The sequence below is a fragment of the Cryptotermes secundus genome, unplaced genomic scaffold, assembly GCF_002891405.2.
Source record: "Cryptotermes secundus unplaced genomic scaffold, Csec_1.0 scaffold395, whole genome shotgun sequence".
NCBI lineage: Eukaryota > Metazoa > Arthropoda > Insecta > Blattodea > Kalotermitidae > Cryptotermes > Cryptotermes secundus.
The window spans coordinates 787,371-806,020 of record NW_019742967.1 but is presented as its reverse complement, the minus strand read 5'-3'; the positions used below and the strand labels follow the sequence as shown (position 1 = coordinate 806,020).

Sequence of the window (18,650 nt, the reverse complement as noted above, 5' to 3'; positions counted from 1 at the left end):
TGAATGCTCTGCGCGATCATACAGCAGGCGGTTAGTATTCACTGGCAGATCTTTAAGTATCACGTGATTGCCTGTCCTACACCCGCCGATGTTCGAGCGGGCCCCTCACTCCTGTTCCCCTTTTGCGCAGACCAGAATCCACCACAAAATAATCGTGCTGTAGGTGTACACAAGTTACTTCACATCTGACGCCAACTTTAGCTTAGTAACTTCCTTTTCATCATGTTTCCCCATTATCCATTCTCACTGCCTCTTACGTGTTCCAATGTTCCGATGTTTTCGCTTGTCTGGAAACGTCAAGTTCCATATTTTATTTGTCCATATACATAATACATAAGGTAAAAGTGAATTTATTTTTGTGGATGAAAATCAATAGATGCATGAAGGTAAACAGCCCCACCCTAATGCCAAATGGCTAGAAGTGTGAATGGGCCCAACGTGGCGGTCAGGCCACTTCCCAACGTAATGGTTGGTGCCACAGGATGTAGATAAGCTGGACACGATGGTGACCTTGGGGGCATGGCCGTGTTCTGTGTACTCATGTTCCAACTGCCCACGTCTACTGGTAACTCATTCATGGAGCTGAGCCCTTCTTGAGAAGCTGCCAGTTGTGCAGCTACTCGAGAACTTCCCAGCATTTTATGGAACCCGAAAGTTCATCACCGTGTTCACAAGAGCTCTCCACTGGTCCTTATCTAGAGACAGATCAATCCAATCCAAACCATCCCATCCTGTCTCTCTAAGATCCATTTTAATATTGTCCACCCACCTATGCCTTGGTCTTGCCAGTGGCCTCTTTCCTTCTGGCTTTCCCACCAATATCCTATATACAGTCCTCGTCTCCCCCATTCATGCTACGTGCCTTACCCACCTCATCCTCCTTGACTTGGTCATTCTAATTATACTTGGAGAAGAGTACAAGTTATGAAGCTCCTCATTATGCAATTTTCTCCAACCTCGTGTCAGTTCATCCCTGTTCGGTTCAAATATTCTCCTCAAAACCCTGTTCTCAAACACCCTCAGCCTATGTTCGTCCTTTAATGCCAAAGACAAAATTTCACACTCATACAGAACCACAGACAAATTATAGTTTTGTACTCGTATATACTAATTTTTATGTTTTTAGACGGCAGACGAGAAGACAAAAGGTTCTGGACTGAATGGTAGCAAGCATTGCCCGAGTTCAGTATCGTCTTAATTTCCTCCTGAATCAGGTTTTGAATTGTAATCCGGACTACACGGAGTCACATCACAGAAGATAGTACTCTTCACAATAGAAAGTGTCTTAAGGAATAAAAGTCTAGAGTTTGTACAAAACGTTTTTATTCATTTCATACACAAACGCATCACCCTGTATATGCAAGCTGGTAATATGAATTAGACTGAACAGGCAAGTGGCAGACCTGACAATGATCTGTTACGCAGAAGTTAAATTAAGTTGGTAAACCTGAACAAGATGAGCTGTATTGTTAGGCCATAATTAAATTAAATTCACTGAAGAATAATGAATCGAATTGGCAGACTTGAATAATATGAATGTGCATGGAATTCAACGAAATTAGTTAATCGCCGGGCAACGTTTGTTGCTCTGTGCTGGAAGTAAGCTTATAGTAGCGAAACAAAAACTCAGCTTCCAGAGCAGGACCACTGAGCTCTGTAAGCCCATATGACTAACGACTTCCGAAAGTTCAGTAAGGAACTAAGTAACTTTTAATGTTCAGTGCCATTACATCAGAATTGCGTGTGCCTTAGACCCCAAAGTAAGAGCCAATGCACAGATGAGTGAGTAACCGCCTCGCGCCCTCCCTTTCCTGTAACGTAGACAGAAATTTTAAATTTAAATGGGCACCAGAAAAAAAAGTGGGGGCCGAAGTTATACTTTTGTCGTCCATTTCATAACCAATCTATTGTTGTAGCGAGTGCGGGGGAGGAGATGGCTTTTCAGAACTAGGCAGAAGCTCCCAGACCAGCAGAAACGCCCCGAGGGGTGGGGGGGGAGTGGCCAACTCGTATTAAAAGCAAATTATTACAATGTCGGCTCATGGAAGTCTCCCTGCGTGTGTCGCTGTTGGGAACAGTAGTTATGACGTCGTAATTCGTGGATGGGCAAACTACAGCCCGCGGACTGCATCCGGCCCGCGCGGTTATTCTGAATATGTGCACATAATATTGTGACGCATATACACATTGCTAGGCAACGACTCAGTATACATGTTCCAGCGAACACGCAACAATAGAACTTGTGTTGTCTGTAGACCATGCTACAATTCGTTGCTAAGTAGCAATTCTGACAACAGAAGAGGTGCTTTCTACATGGTTCGCGCCATGCCCAGTGCTAGGCAACAGAGCTGTAAACACGAATCCCTGATGGAAGAGAAGTGTTTTCTACATCGTCCGTGCCGCGTCTATATAATGAGAGTCTGTTTGTGGCAAGAGCTCAGTCGAAAGAAATCTGGTCATGAGCCTCAAGGGGCTTGATGCCAAGACGAACTGATTGGCGGTAAACCGCCAGTTGTAAAGTGACTTTGACTCTGACTTTGACTTGCTAGGGAGATTACAGAATTAGAATTTCAGAACTGGGCAGAGTTTTTGAGAGTCGCAGTCCAGGGTGGTTGAACAAGAAATGGCAGGAAGACTTCATAATGGTTTGAAGTGATGGTTCCTGTGATAAAGCCGTTGCCAAGAAACGGAGAGCTCATCCTACTGATTTATGAAGTGGATGGATCAGCGGTAGCGCTCTAGTTGATTGCGATTAAGAGAGATTGTAAAATCCAGTCATTCAATCCAGAACACGCTAGCCACAGAACCCCGGACACGTGACAATATTATTTTTAATTTACATGAACATCCATGATGTGTATTTGTACCAACCGTCTTACAGTGCACACAATTTCAGCTTTCTCTTCACTTTAATCACTACATGTTTCGGCACTAATGTGCCATCTTCAGGTGTGGTTTCATTTACGTCAAACCATTGCACTGTATGCCATCATGTCTCCTTTATAAAATGATTAAAATGTATATATGTCATATATAATAATAAAATGTATATATTAAAACTTTTCAAGATTTATCATCTGTACGTCGCACTTCAAATTCGCGAGTTACGTCAGTCCTCTCCTATGGGAGTACTCTTCCTGTATTCTTGTGTATATTGTGTGCTGTGTTGTGTCCTTCCCTTGTGACTGCGTGCGTTGTAATGCTCTACATCATGGACGTGAATCAGTGCAACAGGACGCTAAAATATAACCTTACATGACCATTTCTTGAAATGTCTCAAGCAATGTCATGACATGTCTTTCCACGGGAACGTAACAAGTTCAGGCTATGCTCTGCGCTAGCAAACGTTTCTTCCGCCTGTTTAAAATTGTTGCCATGACCCCCTTGCGACAGAAACATCTGTCCCTTCGTGCGTAGAGATTGTTCACCCCTGTATTATTATTATTATTATTTTCTGTTGCTCCCTCTGGAGCATAGGGAATCCATGAAACACCTTTTCACTTCAGTTTCTTAATCTTACAGACAGACGTCAGGACTCCTTAGATAGGGGATCAGCCCATCTCAAGGCCGCTACCTACACCGGATAACACAAACACAACCTCGGGAGACCTCTACATGCCGGACCGGTGGCTGGAAGTCATTGTGAGCATATGGGAGGCCCTGCTACTGGCCATCTCGACACAGGATCTCGTGGTTTTCCTCTGGCTTCAAGCGAATGCTGAGAAGGTTCGCAAGTTCCGAGCTGCTAGTGCCCACTTCTGTTGCAGCCCTCACGATATGGACAAGAAAAATCGAAACTGCTCCTGTATAAAGGCCATTAAATTATCTCTCTGTATGACGTAACTGGGGGCTGCTCCCCGGCGCGGGAATCTCACCGTACCGACGCCCTCTCGACGTGGTGCTTAATAAAGCACACGGGCTTCACGAATTACGGACACGCATGCGTTGGCCTGCACGCCCCACCGTCTCCTTGTCCCTCGAGACTTTATACACTTGCCTTGTCTTGTTAGTTCGTTAATTAAATTGTGATTAATTGGGTTTGGTTGCGGGTTTGGGGAGCGTTCCTCTGAAGCAGCAGCAGAGACCGCGAGCAGACGTCGGGAAACGAACCGAGCAAGCCTTCATTCAGTTCTGTGTGGTTTTCCTCAGTCTCTCAAGGCAAATGCCGGGATAGTAGCCCGACCACTTCGTTTCAAATCATCACTCATCGTACTGTTCAATACTGTAATGTTCAGACAGTAACGGACTCAGCAAATAAACTTATATTGATTTGTTTCTGTGGACAAGTGAGCACAGTGCAGCGGGCCGCACAGAACAGAGACAGAAATCGGGGAGTGTAAGCTAAAGCTTTCGTCACTTTGTGCTGATTGCGCCACACTACTACTACTACTACCACCACCACTACTACTACTACTACTACTACTACTCTAGCTTCACGCCCCTCTCAGTTTAGCTTTAACCTCCCTCAGATTTACTGTCCATTTTTTTTTCTGTTTTGAGATTTCCGTCTGCAAATTTTTATGCCAGCCTCTACGTCATCTAACCACCGCAACTCGGGTCTACCAACTGGACGTTTGCCTTCCGGTTTAGTGCTGAGTACCGATATCTTGCAATGTAACGATGTGCCCCAGCCATTGCAGTCTTTTCTGATTTTGACTTCAGTCACCTTATGTGCGGTCGTGTCACACGGAGACTCTATGCGTGCCACAAATTTCTCGTTCCATTTGTTTCTACACAAGTTTCATAAAATTAACGCATAATGAGTAGGTCGTGATTATCGTCAGTCTGTTCGTCCGTCCGTCCTCAAGTTTCATCTTCAGAATTGCTCGCACACTCTCTGCACTCGAGTTATAAGAATTTAACACGGTAGCGTAGTTGGTTGAAGAACTATGCTACAAGCCAGAAGGTCCCGGGTTCCATTCCCGATGTGGTCATTGGATTTTTCAATTGACTTAATCCTTCCTGCCGCACTATGGCCCTGGGGTCGACTCAGCCTCTAACAGAAATGAGCACCATGAATCTTCCTGGGAGGTAAAGGGCGGCCGGCGCCTAAGGCTGACAACCTCACCGATATCTGTGAGCCGATTGTCTGGAAAATGTGGAAGTCTCGGCGTCTCAGAACCCTATGGGCCTCCACGGCCTGTTACAGGGATAGCTTCACCTTTGTAATAATGTGAATATTAAATTTAAGCCGTTGCGATAAGCTCTCTGTGAGAAAGTTCATGAAATATGATTGTTACCATAAGAGCGCTGGGTTTTGGGGTTTTTGTTTGCCGCCTTAGGCCACGCATAGAAGGGAAATAAATGATCAATATTAAACTATACTGAAGTTTGCTATTATGTTTATGATATTTGAAATGTGGAAGGCCAGTCCTGACTAATTCGTTCCTTGTTACACACTTATAAACACGGGCTATTCTAAATTTAATCTGGATTTTGTGTCTATGTGTTTTAGGAAATGAGTAAAGTAAACATGGCCGTCTCATTCTCTCAACATCTCGAACGGTTTCCGACGTTTTAGCAAGAGAGACCGCAAATAACAGTGTTCATGCCCCTGTAAACCCCTAACTGCAACGGCACAAACCCCTCGTTACCCTGGAGGTGTAATGCCAGCCGGTGTGTGTTAATGCAGAAGCTGTTCTAGTTGTTACACTGGAATATATACATGAAGTTCTGTTGTTTTAAAGAAAAAACTTATATATATATATATATGAAATAAGAGGAAACTAGTCATAAACTTCGAAATACAGAAGTCATAGCAGCAAAAATTACGATTGGTGTAAAATGATTTCTTCACAAGCTTAGCATAAGCGGAAACAGTTTGGTTGGTTTATGAATCTTTTTGATAAGACACGCTGTCTTTCGTCCGTCTTTCTTAATACTTTTTTTTTGTTTACCTTCCGCAAATTTATTCATAGAATTTTTTAAGCGCCATCTGTAGTCTGGTGAAAAAAGAAAAGTTCTGTGGAGAGAAATATTCACAATCCGTTACATGCATGCTGATGGAATTTTCGATAAAAGGGACTTTTATCTTGCATTTCATTGTCAGTTTAACCAGAGCAGAATTTGTCTGAAATTACAATGAAACTAACACGGAAATACCCTTCCACCCTGCATTTCCCTCGTGCTCAAGCCTTCTTTTTTTAGAAAAAACATAACTCCTAGTCGTTTGAGGAAGTGCCAATATTACTGCAGTGTAATATTTGCTTTACTTGCACACGCTGAAAGCTGAGAAAAGGAATAGAATCCCAGCTCGTGGCGACGGCCGCTATTGAAGAACGGAAAGGACTGGGTCTTCACTTTTGAGATGCCATTTTTAGTTTGAATCCGAAGTTGCGTTGCTTTTAATGTTGCTTACAATGTGAAAAATAAAAATTGATGGTAATTATGCATTTTCGCTGTTTTGCCTATGAGCAGCTCAGTCCAATCCGGTCCAATCTGTTTTATTCACTTTGAAACTCAGCATTCCATATAAATGTAGCTGGTGCTTCAATCTAACGTTCGTTTTATGAACTACTAGCAGGCACTGCTGGATCAGTTGTTCATTTTGTCAACCTAAAACGGGTCAATATCTCAGTACAAAACAAATCGTTAAGCACACAGGGGTTCCTAAGGTCCATAATAATAGGTTCGATCGAGAACAAGACAGGGAAGACAGTAAAGGCTTATTTTAGTACTGCGGTCGATACATCACGTGTGCTTTGGTCGACCGCCAAGATAACATGCTTAACAATGTGTTTAGGAGTAGGAACCACTAGATGAGCAGCCATGCATGTGTACTGTTACCCAAATCCTGAAATCGGAGGTTAATAAATGAGTAGGAATGCTAGGATACTTAGAGATTCGGCTTTGTTAGTTACCAGTTCAAAATGGAATCTAAAGTCATGTTTTTCTCAACCAAATATACCGTTTTTTCAGACCTCTGCCTTACATAATGTGTGCCTAGAATTACTTTTAACAGTAATGTTAATAACAGGGTAAGCCAACAAAGGATGTGAAAATCGAGTGATCCGTCACTCTGGCTCATGAATTAAGATCAGCCATCAAAAGAAAATTCATCTTAAAATGAATCAGTGTAATGGTACCTCATCAGTCGTTTGTACATTACATTTGAAGGAACTTCACAAAAATCCTTTTTAGATTTTGTTTTACAGAGTCATTAGAATTTTGCATCTGATGCTGCAAGGCTTTCCCTAATGTGTTAGAACAACATCAGTAACATCGTAGCTCTAATAGGGTTCCCAACAGCACCCTTATGTCAGAGGCTCCCACATTTTCTAGACAGTCGGCTCACAGTTTGCGGTGAGGCTGTCAGGCCTATGTGCCAGCTGGCTGCCCCTTACCCACAGGAAGATACCTGGTACTCATTTCTGTAAGAGGCTTAATCAACCCCAGGGCCATAGTGCGGCTGGAAGGATTAGGTCAAACAAAAAATCAGGAATCGAACCTGTGAGCTTCCAGTTTGTAGCTCTGTGCCTCAACGAGAGAGATTTAGCTGAGTCCAGCTCCCTCGAAGGATCTCTTTAAGTTATGATTTTACCATGTATTCTGATGAGACTCCAACATAACCTAATTTTCTTTGTGTTTAACTGTAGACAAAGCTCCTTATTAGTATCAGTTAAAGTTTCTGCTACCTCCCAATAGATCTACATCATCAGCATAGACCAGAGGCTGATGTGTCCTATTCAGATTGAGCCCCACCTGGCTACCTTCCTCATGGCACATTCTAAAGTAAAGTTGAAAAACAGTGACTAGTAAACATCTCCTTGTTCGAGATCATAGTGAATAGGAACTATATAAGACAAGTGTTTACCTATACTCACTTCATTATAGATTTAATTTAAATGCATTTTAATGAACCTAACTAGTTTCACAAGTGCCCCAAACTCAGTGACAATTTTGTACAATACTTCCCTCTCATTTGGATCACATATTGTCTCATTGTACTTCTGTCTTTTCCTGCAGTATCTGACGAATGCAAAAAAAAATTTGATCAATAGTTGATCTGCTATGTCAAAACCTACACTAATGATCCCCAGTATTTGCATCTACCTGTGGTCTTAACCTTGAGTGAAGGATGTTGGATACATACAGTTCTGTATGAAATTTTATCAACCTTCTTGTGTAATCCACTGCTAAGGAAATCTTTCCTTATATGAAAAATTATTTATTAGTTTGTGGATCTCAGACCATGATGTTTCACTTTCTGCTTGGATCAGTTCTGCTGGAAATAGATCAAAACCTGAGAATTTATACCTCTTCAACTTCACAATAGCAATTTCAGCCTCAAAAGGGCTAGGATCAGATACTAACGGCTCAGCTGTATGGATTTCTATCTTCCTAACATCACTGACCCTATGTATATTCAGTAACTGAGAGTAGTAGTTCCTACACCCATTCAAAATGTGGGAATCTGCAAGCAGATCACTATTCTCACCCTTTACCAAGTTTGTTCTTGGTTGGTAACCCTTCTCAAATTCATTCATTCCTTTGTATAGATCCCTCTTTTTGCTCCTGAAATGTCTGCTAGTATCGAATAGGATTTGAAGATTTCACAGTAGTAATTATGATGGATTTTTTAATTCTAGATTATAGTGCCGTGTAGTCTGTCAGCAAACTGCTTGCTACCAGCTTCACATTGGTTTCATTCATGGCTTACTCTTCAGCCCTGAAGATGGAGGTAGCATGATACTGTTATATCCCAGAAGACAGAACTCTTCAAGAAAGTGAGTTACAGAGCATCCATAATGGATAATTTAATTTTCTGTTTTAGTGAAATATACTGTAAAACCTTCCATATTCAGCCATAAAACCACTTTGCCTTTTGAAGTCATTTTTTTCATGTGTTGAACAAAGTTGTGCCATTACTCAGCAATGAAATGAACTGATGAAGGTTACAATCATCTGGGATATGACGCCATTTAGCCTGGTAGAAGTATACTGATGTTTCAGAAGAATATGTATAAACTTCTGTGAGAGTACATGGCATCTCATTGCAAAAAATAGCATACTTATAGTTGCCATTGTCATAACCGCAGATTTAACAATTTAACTAATTTTATTGTATCATATGGAATAGATTTAATGGTTTCTTATTGTGCATAATGTTATTATTTGACACCATTTTTTATTTTTATCAAGTGGGTCTGAGCTCATCAATGAGTAACTTTTTATTTGGTGGTAGATGATCTGTGTGTAGTAATTATTTTCTATGGTAAGTTATGTAATCTGTATTTTACTACTTTGTGTTTGTTATGCAAAATTTATGTACTAATTCAAGTAACATAATTATCCTTCCTTGCTTTTCTGAGTTTAAATAAATTTCATTGGAATGAGGTACGAGGAATGTAGAAAGAGACAAAGAAAAAGTTTGATGCATTGTTTTCTTTCACACCAGACCAATGTGACAGATGTGAAATACTCACAAGGGTACTCCCACACACAGGAGTAATTTTCAAACCATTTCCTGGAAATAGGGTAGAAGAAAACTTCACACCCTTTTTTCAAGCTATTAGCCATCAGGGAGTTAGTACTACAGTTTCTTTTTGTCTTATATTTTGTTTATTCAACTTATCCATATCCAACAGTTCCATGGACCATATTATTACAGGACATTTCTCTTTCAAATTAGTATTTGATTCTAGTTTTGACCATAAACAAAACTGCTCCCCTTTGGTTTCTGCTAGTGAATACGGTGGGAGCTGTGAAACCATAGAAAGCAAATGTGTAATGAATGGTCTCTCTTGATGTAACATATCATGTTTACGATTATTTGTACCCATGTCTGAAATATGTGTATGAATTTCCTACAGCAGTGCACACCAAATTACAAAGTTGGCATAAGGGATGTACAGTACTAAACACAGCCTGGCAACTCCATGTTATTGGCTGGCAATGTAGCCGGGTCGTGAAGCTGACAACTCACCTCCAAATAGTGCCGAGGTCAAGAAAATGTGGATCTATACATCCACTCCCCCATATGTCTTCAAGGCGTATTGCTTAATTAGTTAAGCACAAGGACAACTTTGCCTTTTTACCTGCTATCGGTTGAATAGCGCCCAGAAACAGAGCATATTTTTCTGCCCCCCATTTTGTACTGCAAGAAGTAATACAAAAATTGTACAGTTACAGTTTCTTGACATTCCATAGAACCTTCTTTGGGTTAAAATGGATGCAGAGAAACATATCGTAATACAAGGGCTTACTTCCTTGCAGTTATTACAATGTAAATTAACAGCATATTACGTATCTTACGTAAGACAAATTATTTTGGTGAAATTTAATATTAACCACGTGTATTTTTTACTTTACATAAGTCTGTGTATTTTTAATTTCGTACTATGTACCAGATTTTGTGATTGGTACAGATGAACGATCAATGTGAGTTCTACTCATAGATGGCAGTGAGTATCAACGCAGATGGCTCTTGTGCAGTTGTCTGGGCCTACTAGGGGGCACGAAAACACTACACCACAGTAATGAATTAATTTACTTCGGCCGTAGATTAAAATGTTTATTCTTGTGTGTATGTCGGCATAAACTTCAGCACTGGTCAGTATTTCGTCGTCCATAAGATTCTGTAAATTTTTTTCAAGTTTTAGTGTCAGTGATCCGTGATCTGTTGTATAACCCGGAGAACAGCAACTTCAATGGAAAGCAGTCTGAGTGGCATCCATTTTACTTATATTGGGAATAGAGTTTGAGCACGTGTGTTGAAAAGGAGGTAGTAATTGTTCACTGACTGATTAACATTTAAAGATTTTCGTGCTAGGATAGGTGGGAAATAACAATATAGTGTTGAACGGATTTGTAAGTGCAGGAAATTAAAATGAATCAAGAAAAGTTAAAGAAACTACAAGCACAGGTGCGGATTGGAGGGAAAGGAACACCACGTAGGAAGAAGAAGGTCGTTCATGCTACTGCAGCTACTGACGACAAGAAACTGCAAAGTTCTTTGAAAAAGCTCTCAGTAAATACAATCCCAGGAATTGAAGAGGTTAATATGATAAAGGATGATGGCACTGTAATCCATTTTAACAACCCAAAAGCCCAAGCCTCCCTAGCAGCAAATACATTTGCCATTACTGGTCATGGGGAGAACAAACAAATTACAGAAATGTTGCCAGGAATTTTGAGTCAGCTAGGACCAGAAGGATTAACACAACTGAAACGTCTTGCTTCTAGTGTGGCAAATAGTGCCACTGGTGGGAAAGCAAATATTGAAGAAGATGACGAGGTTCCAGAACTTGTGGAGAACTTCGATGAAGCCAGCAAGGAAGAAATCCCCGTTAATGTTGCAGAGAAAGACCACAAAGGGAAGGGCAAAGAAAATGATTTGGTATCAGCTGGTTCTGGTGAAGAGGCAAAAGGGGAAGGACTGAAGGAAGCTGTACCATCATCAGACTCAAAGGATAAACACAGCAACTAGAGAACCCTGTTTTCAACACCGTACGTACCATGAAGAGGTATGAATAGCATACATTGGAAGAAGTAATGAGCTAACTTTATGTTTCTGTGTCATGATTGTCACTGTAGAAATGCAGACAAAACAAATAGTTTAGACCACTTATCAATATAACCTCCGTCGAGTGTAACAAAGTATATTCTTGTCACTATTTTTTACATTTGCCTTACATGTTTCGGCTCACAAAGAGCCATCATCAGAGGCACCCACCACAAAAACATAAAACTACTTGCACTGCTCAGCAATCACAATATATAGTTTTTTGTGGAAGATGTTACACATATCAGAGCGTAAAACACAACAACATCCAGTATCCTGCGTGCAGGTGTCCCAATAGCTTTTAAAAAATCACCCAGCAAAGCGAGTCGTTAATTAAAATTAAATTTAAAACCGTCCAAGTAAAATATTCAGGTTCCTTTTAGTGGATAGTCCNTGTCCATTTTGAGTGTGTCCCTGTCTATTAGTTTGTTTTATATGAATACATAAACAGTCATGTGACAGCTCGTAGTTACCTAACCTCCAACATAGCAGTTGCTGTTCCTGTGCCACATACAGAAGGCCTGCCACAACTTCCTTAGGCTGTTATGGTTCCCCTTCCAGCTATATAATCATTTTGCTTGCGTGCATGTTGGTAGTGAAGATCATATGATAACTGTTCTAGTAACAAGCGCTTTTGGTTGCTTGATTTAGGCCACTGGTGCAGGGGGTTGAGGGGAATAGGAAAGTTGGCAGAGACTACAAAGTGTGCATTGTTGTCCATCTATGGAACATTTTTCTGTGACCTGGATGTAGTAACAATGACATGTTTGAGCCTAATGACAGTAGGATTTTGTAACTCAGAAGAATGTTACAGTTCATACTTTAAACTCCTTTGAGTCTCATCAAGGAGAATTACTGGACTTCCAGCAGCATTTGTTGGTGAATGTAAAATTAACAAACAGAAAACTGTGACTGCAAAATTTTATATTTTTTATGGAAGATTCATTGTTGGTCTTCTGAGTTATGATTTGATGTTGTAATCTTGAGGGTTTAGGTGCAAAACAGAAGTTCATCCCTAAACATGTGGCTGAATATTTCACCAGAATATTCATACCTGTGTACAAGGTTGCATGGTGTCACAACCGTGATGACTATGATAAAGATTATGACTGCTGCTATTTCTTGACTCCTTCCTACCTCTTAGGTAAGCCATGGGACTTCTGCATGCCCTCAGAATGTTTGTTTGTCTTATTAAATCTTGTAGACCGCAGACAGATTTTCCCAGTCTTGATGTGTGGATATGTCAGCTTAGATCACAAGTTAAGAGAAATATGTCAGTTGCATTTGTGAGATAACATGTAAAAATGGTTAGTGATGTTCACACTGTTGTCAGTGTGCTTTGTACATCTTGCAAGGCGCGCACGTTGCAGGATTATGCAGTGATGTCTACGTGAGGTCACTGGTTATCATGACAGATACGTTCTACATAATTTACCTTACCGTTCTTGAATATTGTGCTTTAGTGCTTTGAGTTCGGCTTATAAGCTAAGAGCTTTATACACTTCTTTATTGGAACATTAAAAGACTGGGTGCATTTTAGATGTACAAAAGATTATATTTAGCTACATATGATTAGTGATTTGTTGTTTTTGAAAAGAACAGTTTAATAATTTCTTCGCATTTTTTAATGTTTTATACGGATACTGTGCCCTGTTCTCTGTGATGAGGCCACAGAAAGAAATACGGGCGGTGAGGATGATGGCTTTTCCCGCTGCTTGCTGTTGTATTTTGCTCCTCCCCACTCTGGCCTATGACAGTCAGCCCAAAGCACTTAAAAGAGTTCAGAAGAATACTTTCATGTGGGTGGAATGGCTAGATGATTGGCGGGTAATACAGGCTGGGTGAGCTCTGGCAGGCCAGGAGTGTCGTGGGACATACTTATGTGGTGACATGTAGTGAGAAACACAGTTGTCCATTGCATGGAAACTGGAAACTGATGGGAGATTTTGATTCCAATGGGAGGAATGTTACCGTGGTGTGTAACCAGTTTTGTAGTTTAAGAACAAAGTGTTCTGGGTAGCAGTATTTTTAAATAAATGCCCATTTATTCTGCTCATAAACTTTTCACTTTTCAATAATAATGAACAAGTAAACAGGTGTGCTTCTGTGGTCCTTAGCGAGAAAATTAGACTTTGAAATTGTTTACATTCCATAGAACCTTTGCAGAACTGGGCTAAAAAAATGTAGGGCATGTTATGTTGCAAGTGCAACACTTGATAACAAGTGCAAGCATAAATAAATATGTACACAGTTATTAGATATATTTACAGACAACCTGCAAGTATATTATGTAATACAGAACAAAATAATTATGTCAAAGAAATATTCTCATCATAAATTTATAATACTTGTGAATGTAAATTCTTCTCTGAAGATGGAATGGGATAAGTTCAGATGAAGGTGTAAACACTTTTATATCATCAATTACACCTTCAGTTCTCTGCTTATCTGTTCACTAAGACACAGTAGTCTGTATATTTATTATTTGCTCTGCAACCAGAAACTCTACATTCTGCCCACACAGTGTATCTGTGTGTTCCATATGGTTCTCACAATAAACAGCGACTGTTTCCCTAAACAGCATTAACTGGTTGGGCTTTGTTATGGAGATGGAATGTGTTTCCTGTGAGGTATGGACTGGATTGCTATATGTTCTGCTCACACAGTGTATCTGTGTGTTCCGTATGGTTCTCACAATAAACAGCGACTGTTTCCCTAAACAGCATTAACCGGTTGGTCATTATCCTGGAAGTGCAGTGTGTTTTTTGGGAGGAGCACACAGTAGCGTAGTTGGTTTAGGAACTATGCTACAAGCCAGAAGGTCGTGGATTCAAGTCCCAGTGAGATGGAGTTTTCAATTGACCTAATCCTTCCAGCCAAACTGTGGCCCTGGGGTCAACTCAGGCCCTAACAGAAATTAGTACCAGGAATCTTCCTGAGGGGTAAAGGGCGGCCAGCGCATGAGGCTGGCAACCTTACTACCATCTGCAAGCTGATTGTCTAGAGAAAATGTGGGAGCCTCAACGTCTCACAACCCTATGGACCTTCATGGCCTGTTACAGGGATAGTTTTACCTCTTCTTACCTTTTACTGAATTTCTTATTATTATGCAGACAAACTTCAGGCATCAAAGGGTCATTCTTTCATTTTAAGGTACATCTCAGAATTCTTGTGACTGGATTGAGAACCAGTCAAAATTGTCAACATTTAGTTCATCGAAACTCCATGACATGGAAATGAAGTAGGAAAAAGGATTCATCTTTTTATTTTTATATGTGTGTTCACTTTAACCTCCACAATGCTGTGACATTAATGCAGAAATCATTTTGTCTGCTCTGTAGCCAGACACAACATTGAATAATATATTGGCATGTATTTTCCCCAGTTAATTGTATTGTGGTTTTTTGTTATGACTGTTTTAATGCTAGGTGCGTTAACTGACCAAAGCTGAGTGCACTGAAGTCACTTTTTAATGAATCTCTTCCCACGCATTGGCTTTTTTTAACACAAAATTAAAATTATGCAAAAAAAATTACACTAAGAAACAGTTCCAACTTATAAGGTTTCGGGTAATAAAGAAACTGTTTCTGTGCACATAAATACAGTTACACAGTACTATCAAAATTGTTTTGTAGACAAATGAAAGAACCTCAGTGAAGAATAGCAGGTGCCTATGATGCTACAAGTGGTATGCTGCTCAATTGTGATATGACTTGCCAATGATCATGATTATGTGGTAGCATTGGTGGTAGAGAGAGTGCATGAATATCGGTTGTCTTATTAAGAGTTTCACTAAATCAAAGTATGAATTTTTGAAGGCCAGAAGTGCTTGAAACTTAAATAAATTGAAGCTTCAGGTACGCCATCTAGTGTCAGTGGAGGCTTCTTTCTGTAGTCTCGGTATAGTTTTGGTCACTGGATCCCTGTCTTGAGGAAGATGAAGCCAGTCAAAACCTTTGTACCATATTTCTTTTGTAAGGTACTTCTTTATATTATTATCCTGTGGTCTGTGTTTAGGTCTCCCATATGCTCTTTTCCCTGTGGGAATATTTACTCAAATATGTGTGATCGTCCATCATCATCATTTTAGGCTGTCGTTAAGTCCCGTTCTTTGGAATAGATAAGTCTGTGAAGCATACCGTCTTCTGGGATGTGTTGCCATGTAGATCTTGTGTAAACCATCGTTTTGGAGGCACGTATCACCTCCATCTTCAGGGTAGAAAACAGTGAGCAAGGAACCAGTGTGAGCAGGTGGCTGCTGAAGATGGAGGCGATATGTTCCCCCAAAACATCAGTTTACACAAGATCTACACAGTGACATATCCCATAAGAGAGCATTTGTCATAATCACCGCCGTGAAAACCTGAAATCTTACACAGATAAGACTCTTCAGGTATTATTCCATGTTTTGTTTGGACCAAAATTATATCTTGGTCACAAATTTTGATAAGGACTTCTGTGTTACATTTCATTAAAGCCCGACTCAGTGCTCATGGTCTTGTTTCAGGTGATGTGACTCTGTACAGTGCAGTTAATCTCAAGGCTGCCTGCTAATCATTGAACTGTTCAGGCAGAAGTGACAAATGTTGGGAACTTCTCCTGTCTGTTCATGCCACGGAGATTGAGTGCTAGCATAATCGACAAGATTACACATTCAATTATAACAGGTTACAAATAAAAGATACAGAGATGATATCAGGTGCCAGAAATGTCACCTGTTATGCTCAAATTATTGGCTTTTCTGTACACTTATAATTGGAGTTCTTTTCTGTAAATAGAGTAAACTTGACACTTGAAATCCCAGTCCTCTTTGTAAGGTATGTGATGGATTTTGAAGGAGATTGTTCCAAACCAGCGCCTTGCACTGGGGGTTGGGGCGGTAGTAAAGAGTCAGTGCTAGGCTTGAACATTCTCCAGACAACCATACAGAAAATTCCCAGCATCTGTTTCAGCCTGTTTGTGTTTTATTTGTAATTTGTTAGGATGTCGGTTCCTTGATTACATCTGATGTTCCTGCCATATAGTTATGCAGCTGAGTGTTTTGCAGGTAGTTTTTTAAGGTGGCCACACTGTATAGTGGCACATAGCATTGAAAATAAAATGTAGACATATACTTGTAAAATTAGTCTCTTGTATCTTTAGTAGTAGGTTCTTGCAGTCATTTGAATCTTAGCAAGATTATTACATGTAAGATTTGAGGCTTTCACGGCGGTGACTATGAAGAAAGCAGTCTTCTGGGATTTGACACCGTGTATATGTGGTGTTAACCAACGTATTGCCTCCAGTCTGCTTTTACCGGTTCTCACGGTCTCTTCACTTGCAGATTTTTTCTATTTTTCCTTCTACCCTGAAGATGGAGGCGATACGTTCCTCCGAAACGTCGGTTAACACCACATATACACAGTGTCAAATCCCAGAAGACTGCTTTCTTCAAGATTATTACATGTCACAATTGGTTTTAAGTACCATGAAATTGACGATGACTCTCCATCCCAAACCCTTATCAACTTGCTGTTCATCATCTCGTTCAGTGGTACACAATTTATATTGCATTTATTAGCCTCTGCAGTGGCACTTCAGAAAAACTTTTGTGTTACAGTGTTTGTTATATCCCATTATGTTTTTCTGGGCTGCTGACAACTTTTGACATGATTCTTAAGTTTCTCAGAAGATGGCAGCAATGTATGGAATTATTTGTCATGACTTTCTGGATTCAGCAGTGATGTGTGTTGTGTGTTAAGGAACACAGAATGGTGTTTTGAGTCACCAGTGAAGGGGCATATAGCCTACAGGTAGAGCTGAAGGCTGGAAATTGAATTGACGATAAACATGCCTCCTTATATAAAAGATGACATACAAGTAATTTTGTGATTGTTGGTGGGATAATTTGAATTACCTTACTGTAATCTAATTTATTTTGTTATTATTTTCCAGTAGCTGTAGCCGAGAATCTCCCCAGCCTTTGTCCTCGTGGACTGTCTCGATGTCATGCTGCAACACCTTGAGATCAGATTGCTGTATGTGAATTTCCTAGAATTCAAACACAAATAAAGTTGGATGGTTTGAGCTCATCTGAAATGTATCTTAGGTTACATATGTTAACAAATATTTTCCTCTTTTTTTAAATAAAAATTTATGTCTTTGTACAAGGCACCTATTGTTTTATGGTATTTATACATTTGTTAAATGGATTTTTCTAAATAGCACTCCTGTTAAGTAAACTTGCTTGTTATGTGTCATGCAAACTTCAAGGAAGAAGTATCCAACGCTTCTGCCAGGGTGGACGTTCAACAAAAACACTTTGCTGTATTTTCTTGTTCTTTTTCTTTGGGGGGGGCTGTTCTGAACATAATAGCCTTTTGCAGAGCAGTTGGCATAAGTTGTGCCAAGTTTGAATTTTTCTTATTTGTTGATCAGTCAGAATAAAAATTTAAAGTAGAATTGTTTTATTCTGTATAAAATATTGTAACACCTTTACACTTCTCTCATATAAGGTTGCCAACCTTCTCACTTTCCCAATATTATTACCTATTCTCATGTTTCTCCCAGTAACAGTGTGTGAGCATTGTGTTCTGTGCTGAGTTATTTTGGCCAGTTTAGAATAAAGACCTGTCAAAGATGTGTATTTTTGTCTATAACCTCTCCTAACCTAGCCTAACTTGTCAAAGGACATCTAGATCTGTAAGACAGTACGTATGGGCTGTTTCTGTTTGCAGCAGAGAGACATTTAACCAAGGAAATTACCATTTCGTGGGATGTGATGCCATACAGAATTACTGACATGTCAGAGGGATATGCTGCCTCCATCTTCAGGATAGAAAAAGCAGATCAGGATTTGAGACTACCACTAGCAAGTGGTTTACTGTAGTAGGACACCATTTCATCCTGTCACGTGAAGGGGGGAAACCGAAGCAGGACTTCAGATTAGCTCTTTCAAGAGGCCCCAGTGCAGTACTATTTGATGTCATTTTTTGCATTTAATTTTCACAAACTGCATACAGATGTACCTAATTCGCTGTTTGTATCTGTTAGGGGAAGTTGTGTCATGTGTAATTTACTTACAGAGCACAGATATTAGCTCCAACATTAGCTGAGTACAATATTATTTCTAACTGAAAACCGTCATAACACCTTCAGCGCTAAGACC

General features: G+C 40.1%; 1 protein-coding gene and 1 long non-coding RNA gene across 6 annotated transcripts in view; both read left to right on the top strand.

Annotated features, from left to right (window-relative positions):
- Positions 1 to 9,378, top strand: part of LOC111873543 — a 119,106-nt gene extending 109,728 nt beyond the window's left edge. Inside the window, exons 2-3 of one of the 2 annotated variants that reach the window (XR_002844396.2) lie at positions 3,523 to 3,726; positions 8,589 to 9,378. This is a non-coding gene — a long non-coding RNA (uncharacterized LOC111873543). Of the gene's footprint in view, positions 1 to 3,522; positions 4,337 to 8,588 lie in introns of both variants that reach the window. The other variant, XR_004514009.1, reaches the window with a different exon arrangement.
- Positions 9,379 to 10,454: 1,076 nt separating this feature from the next.
- On the top strand, positions 10,455 to 18,122 carry LOC111873526 (transcription factor BTF3 homolog 4). 4 transcript variants are annotated; one of them, XM_023868306.2, is made up of 2 exons: positions 10,455 to 11,448; positions 17,441 to 18,122. In XM_023868306.2, the coding sequence occupies exon 1, from the start codon at positions 10,829 to 10,831 to the stop codon at positions 11,426 to 11,428; it is 600 nt and encodes a 199-aa protein (XP_023724074.1). In that variant the 5' UTR covers positions 10,455 to 10,828; the 3' UTR covers positions 11,429 to 11,448; positions 17,441 to 18,122. The 4 variants fall into 4 exon arrangements, with proteins under 4 accessions (XP_023724074.1, XP_023724073.1, XP_023724072.1 ...); XM_023868305.2 differs by having other exon boundaries at positions 17,438 to 18,122; XM_023868304.2 differs by having other exon boundaries at positions 10,456 to 11,465.
- The last annotated feature ends 528 nt before the right edge of the window (positions 18,123 to 18,650 follow it).

Bases quoted from the DNA above. Each gene is read 5' to 3' on its own strand.
- LOC111873526 (XM_023868306.2), top strand. From the start codon at position 10,829: ATGAATCAAGAAAAGTTAAAGAAACTACAAGCACAGGTGCGGATTGGA.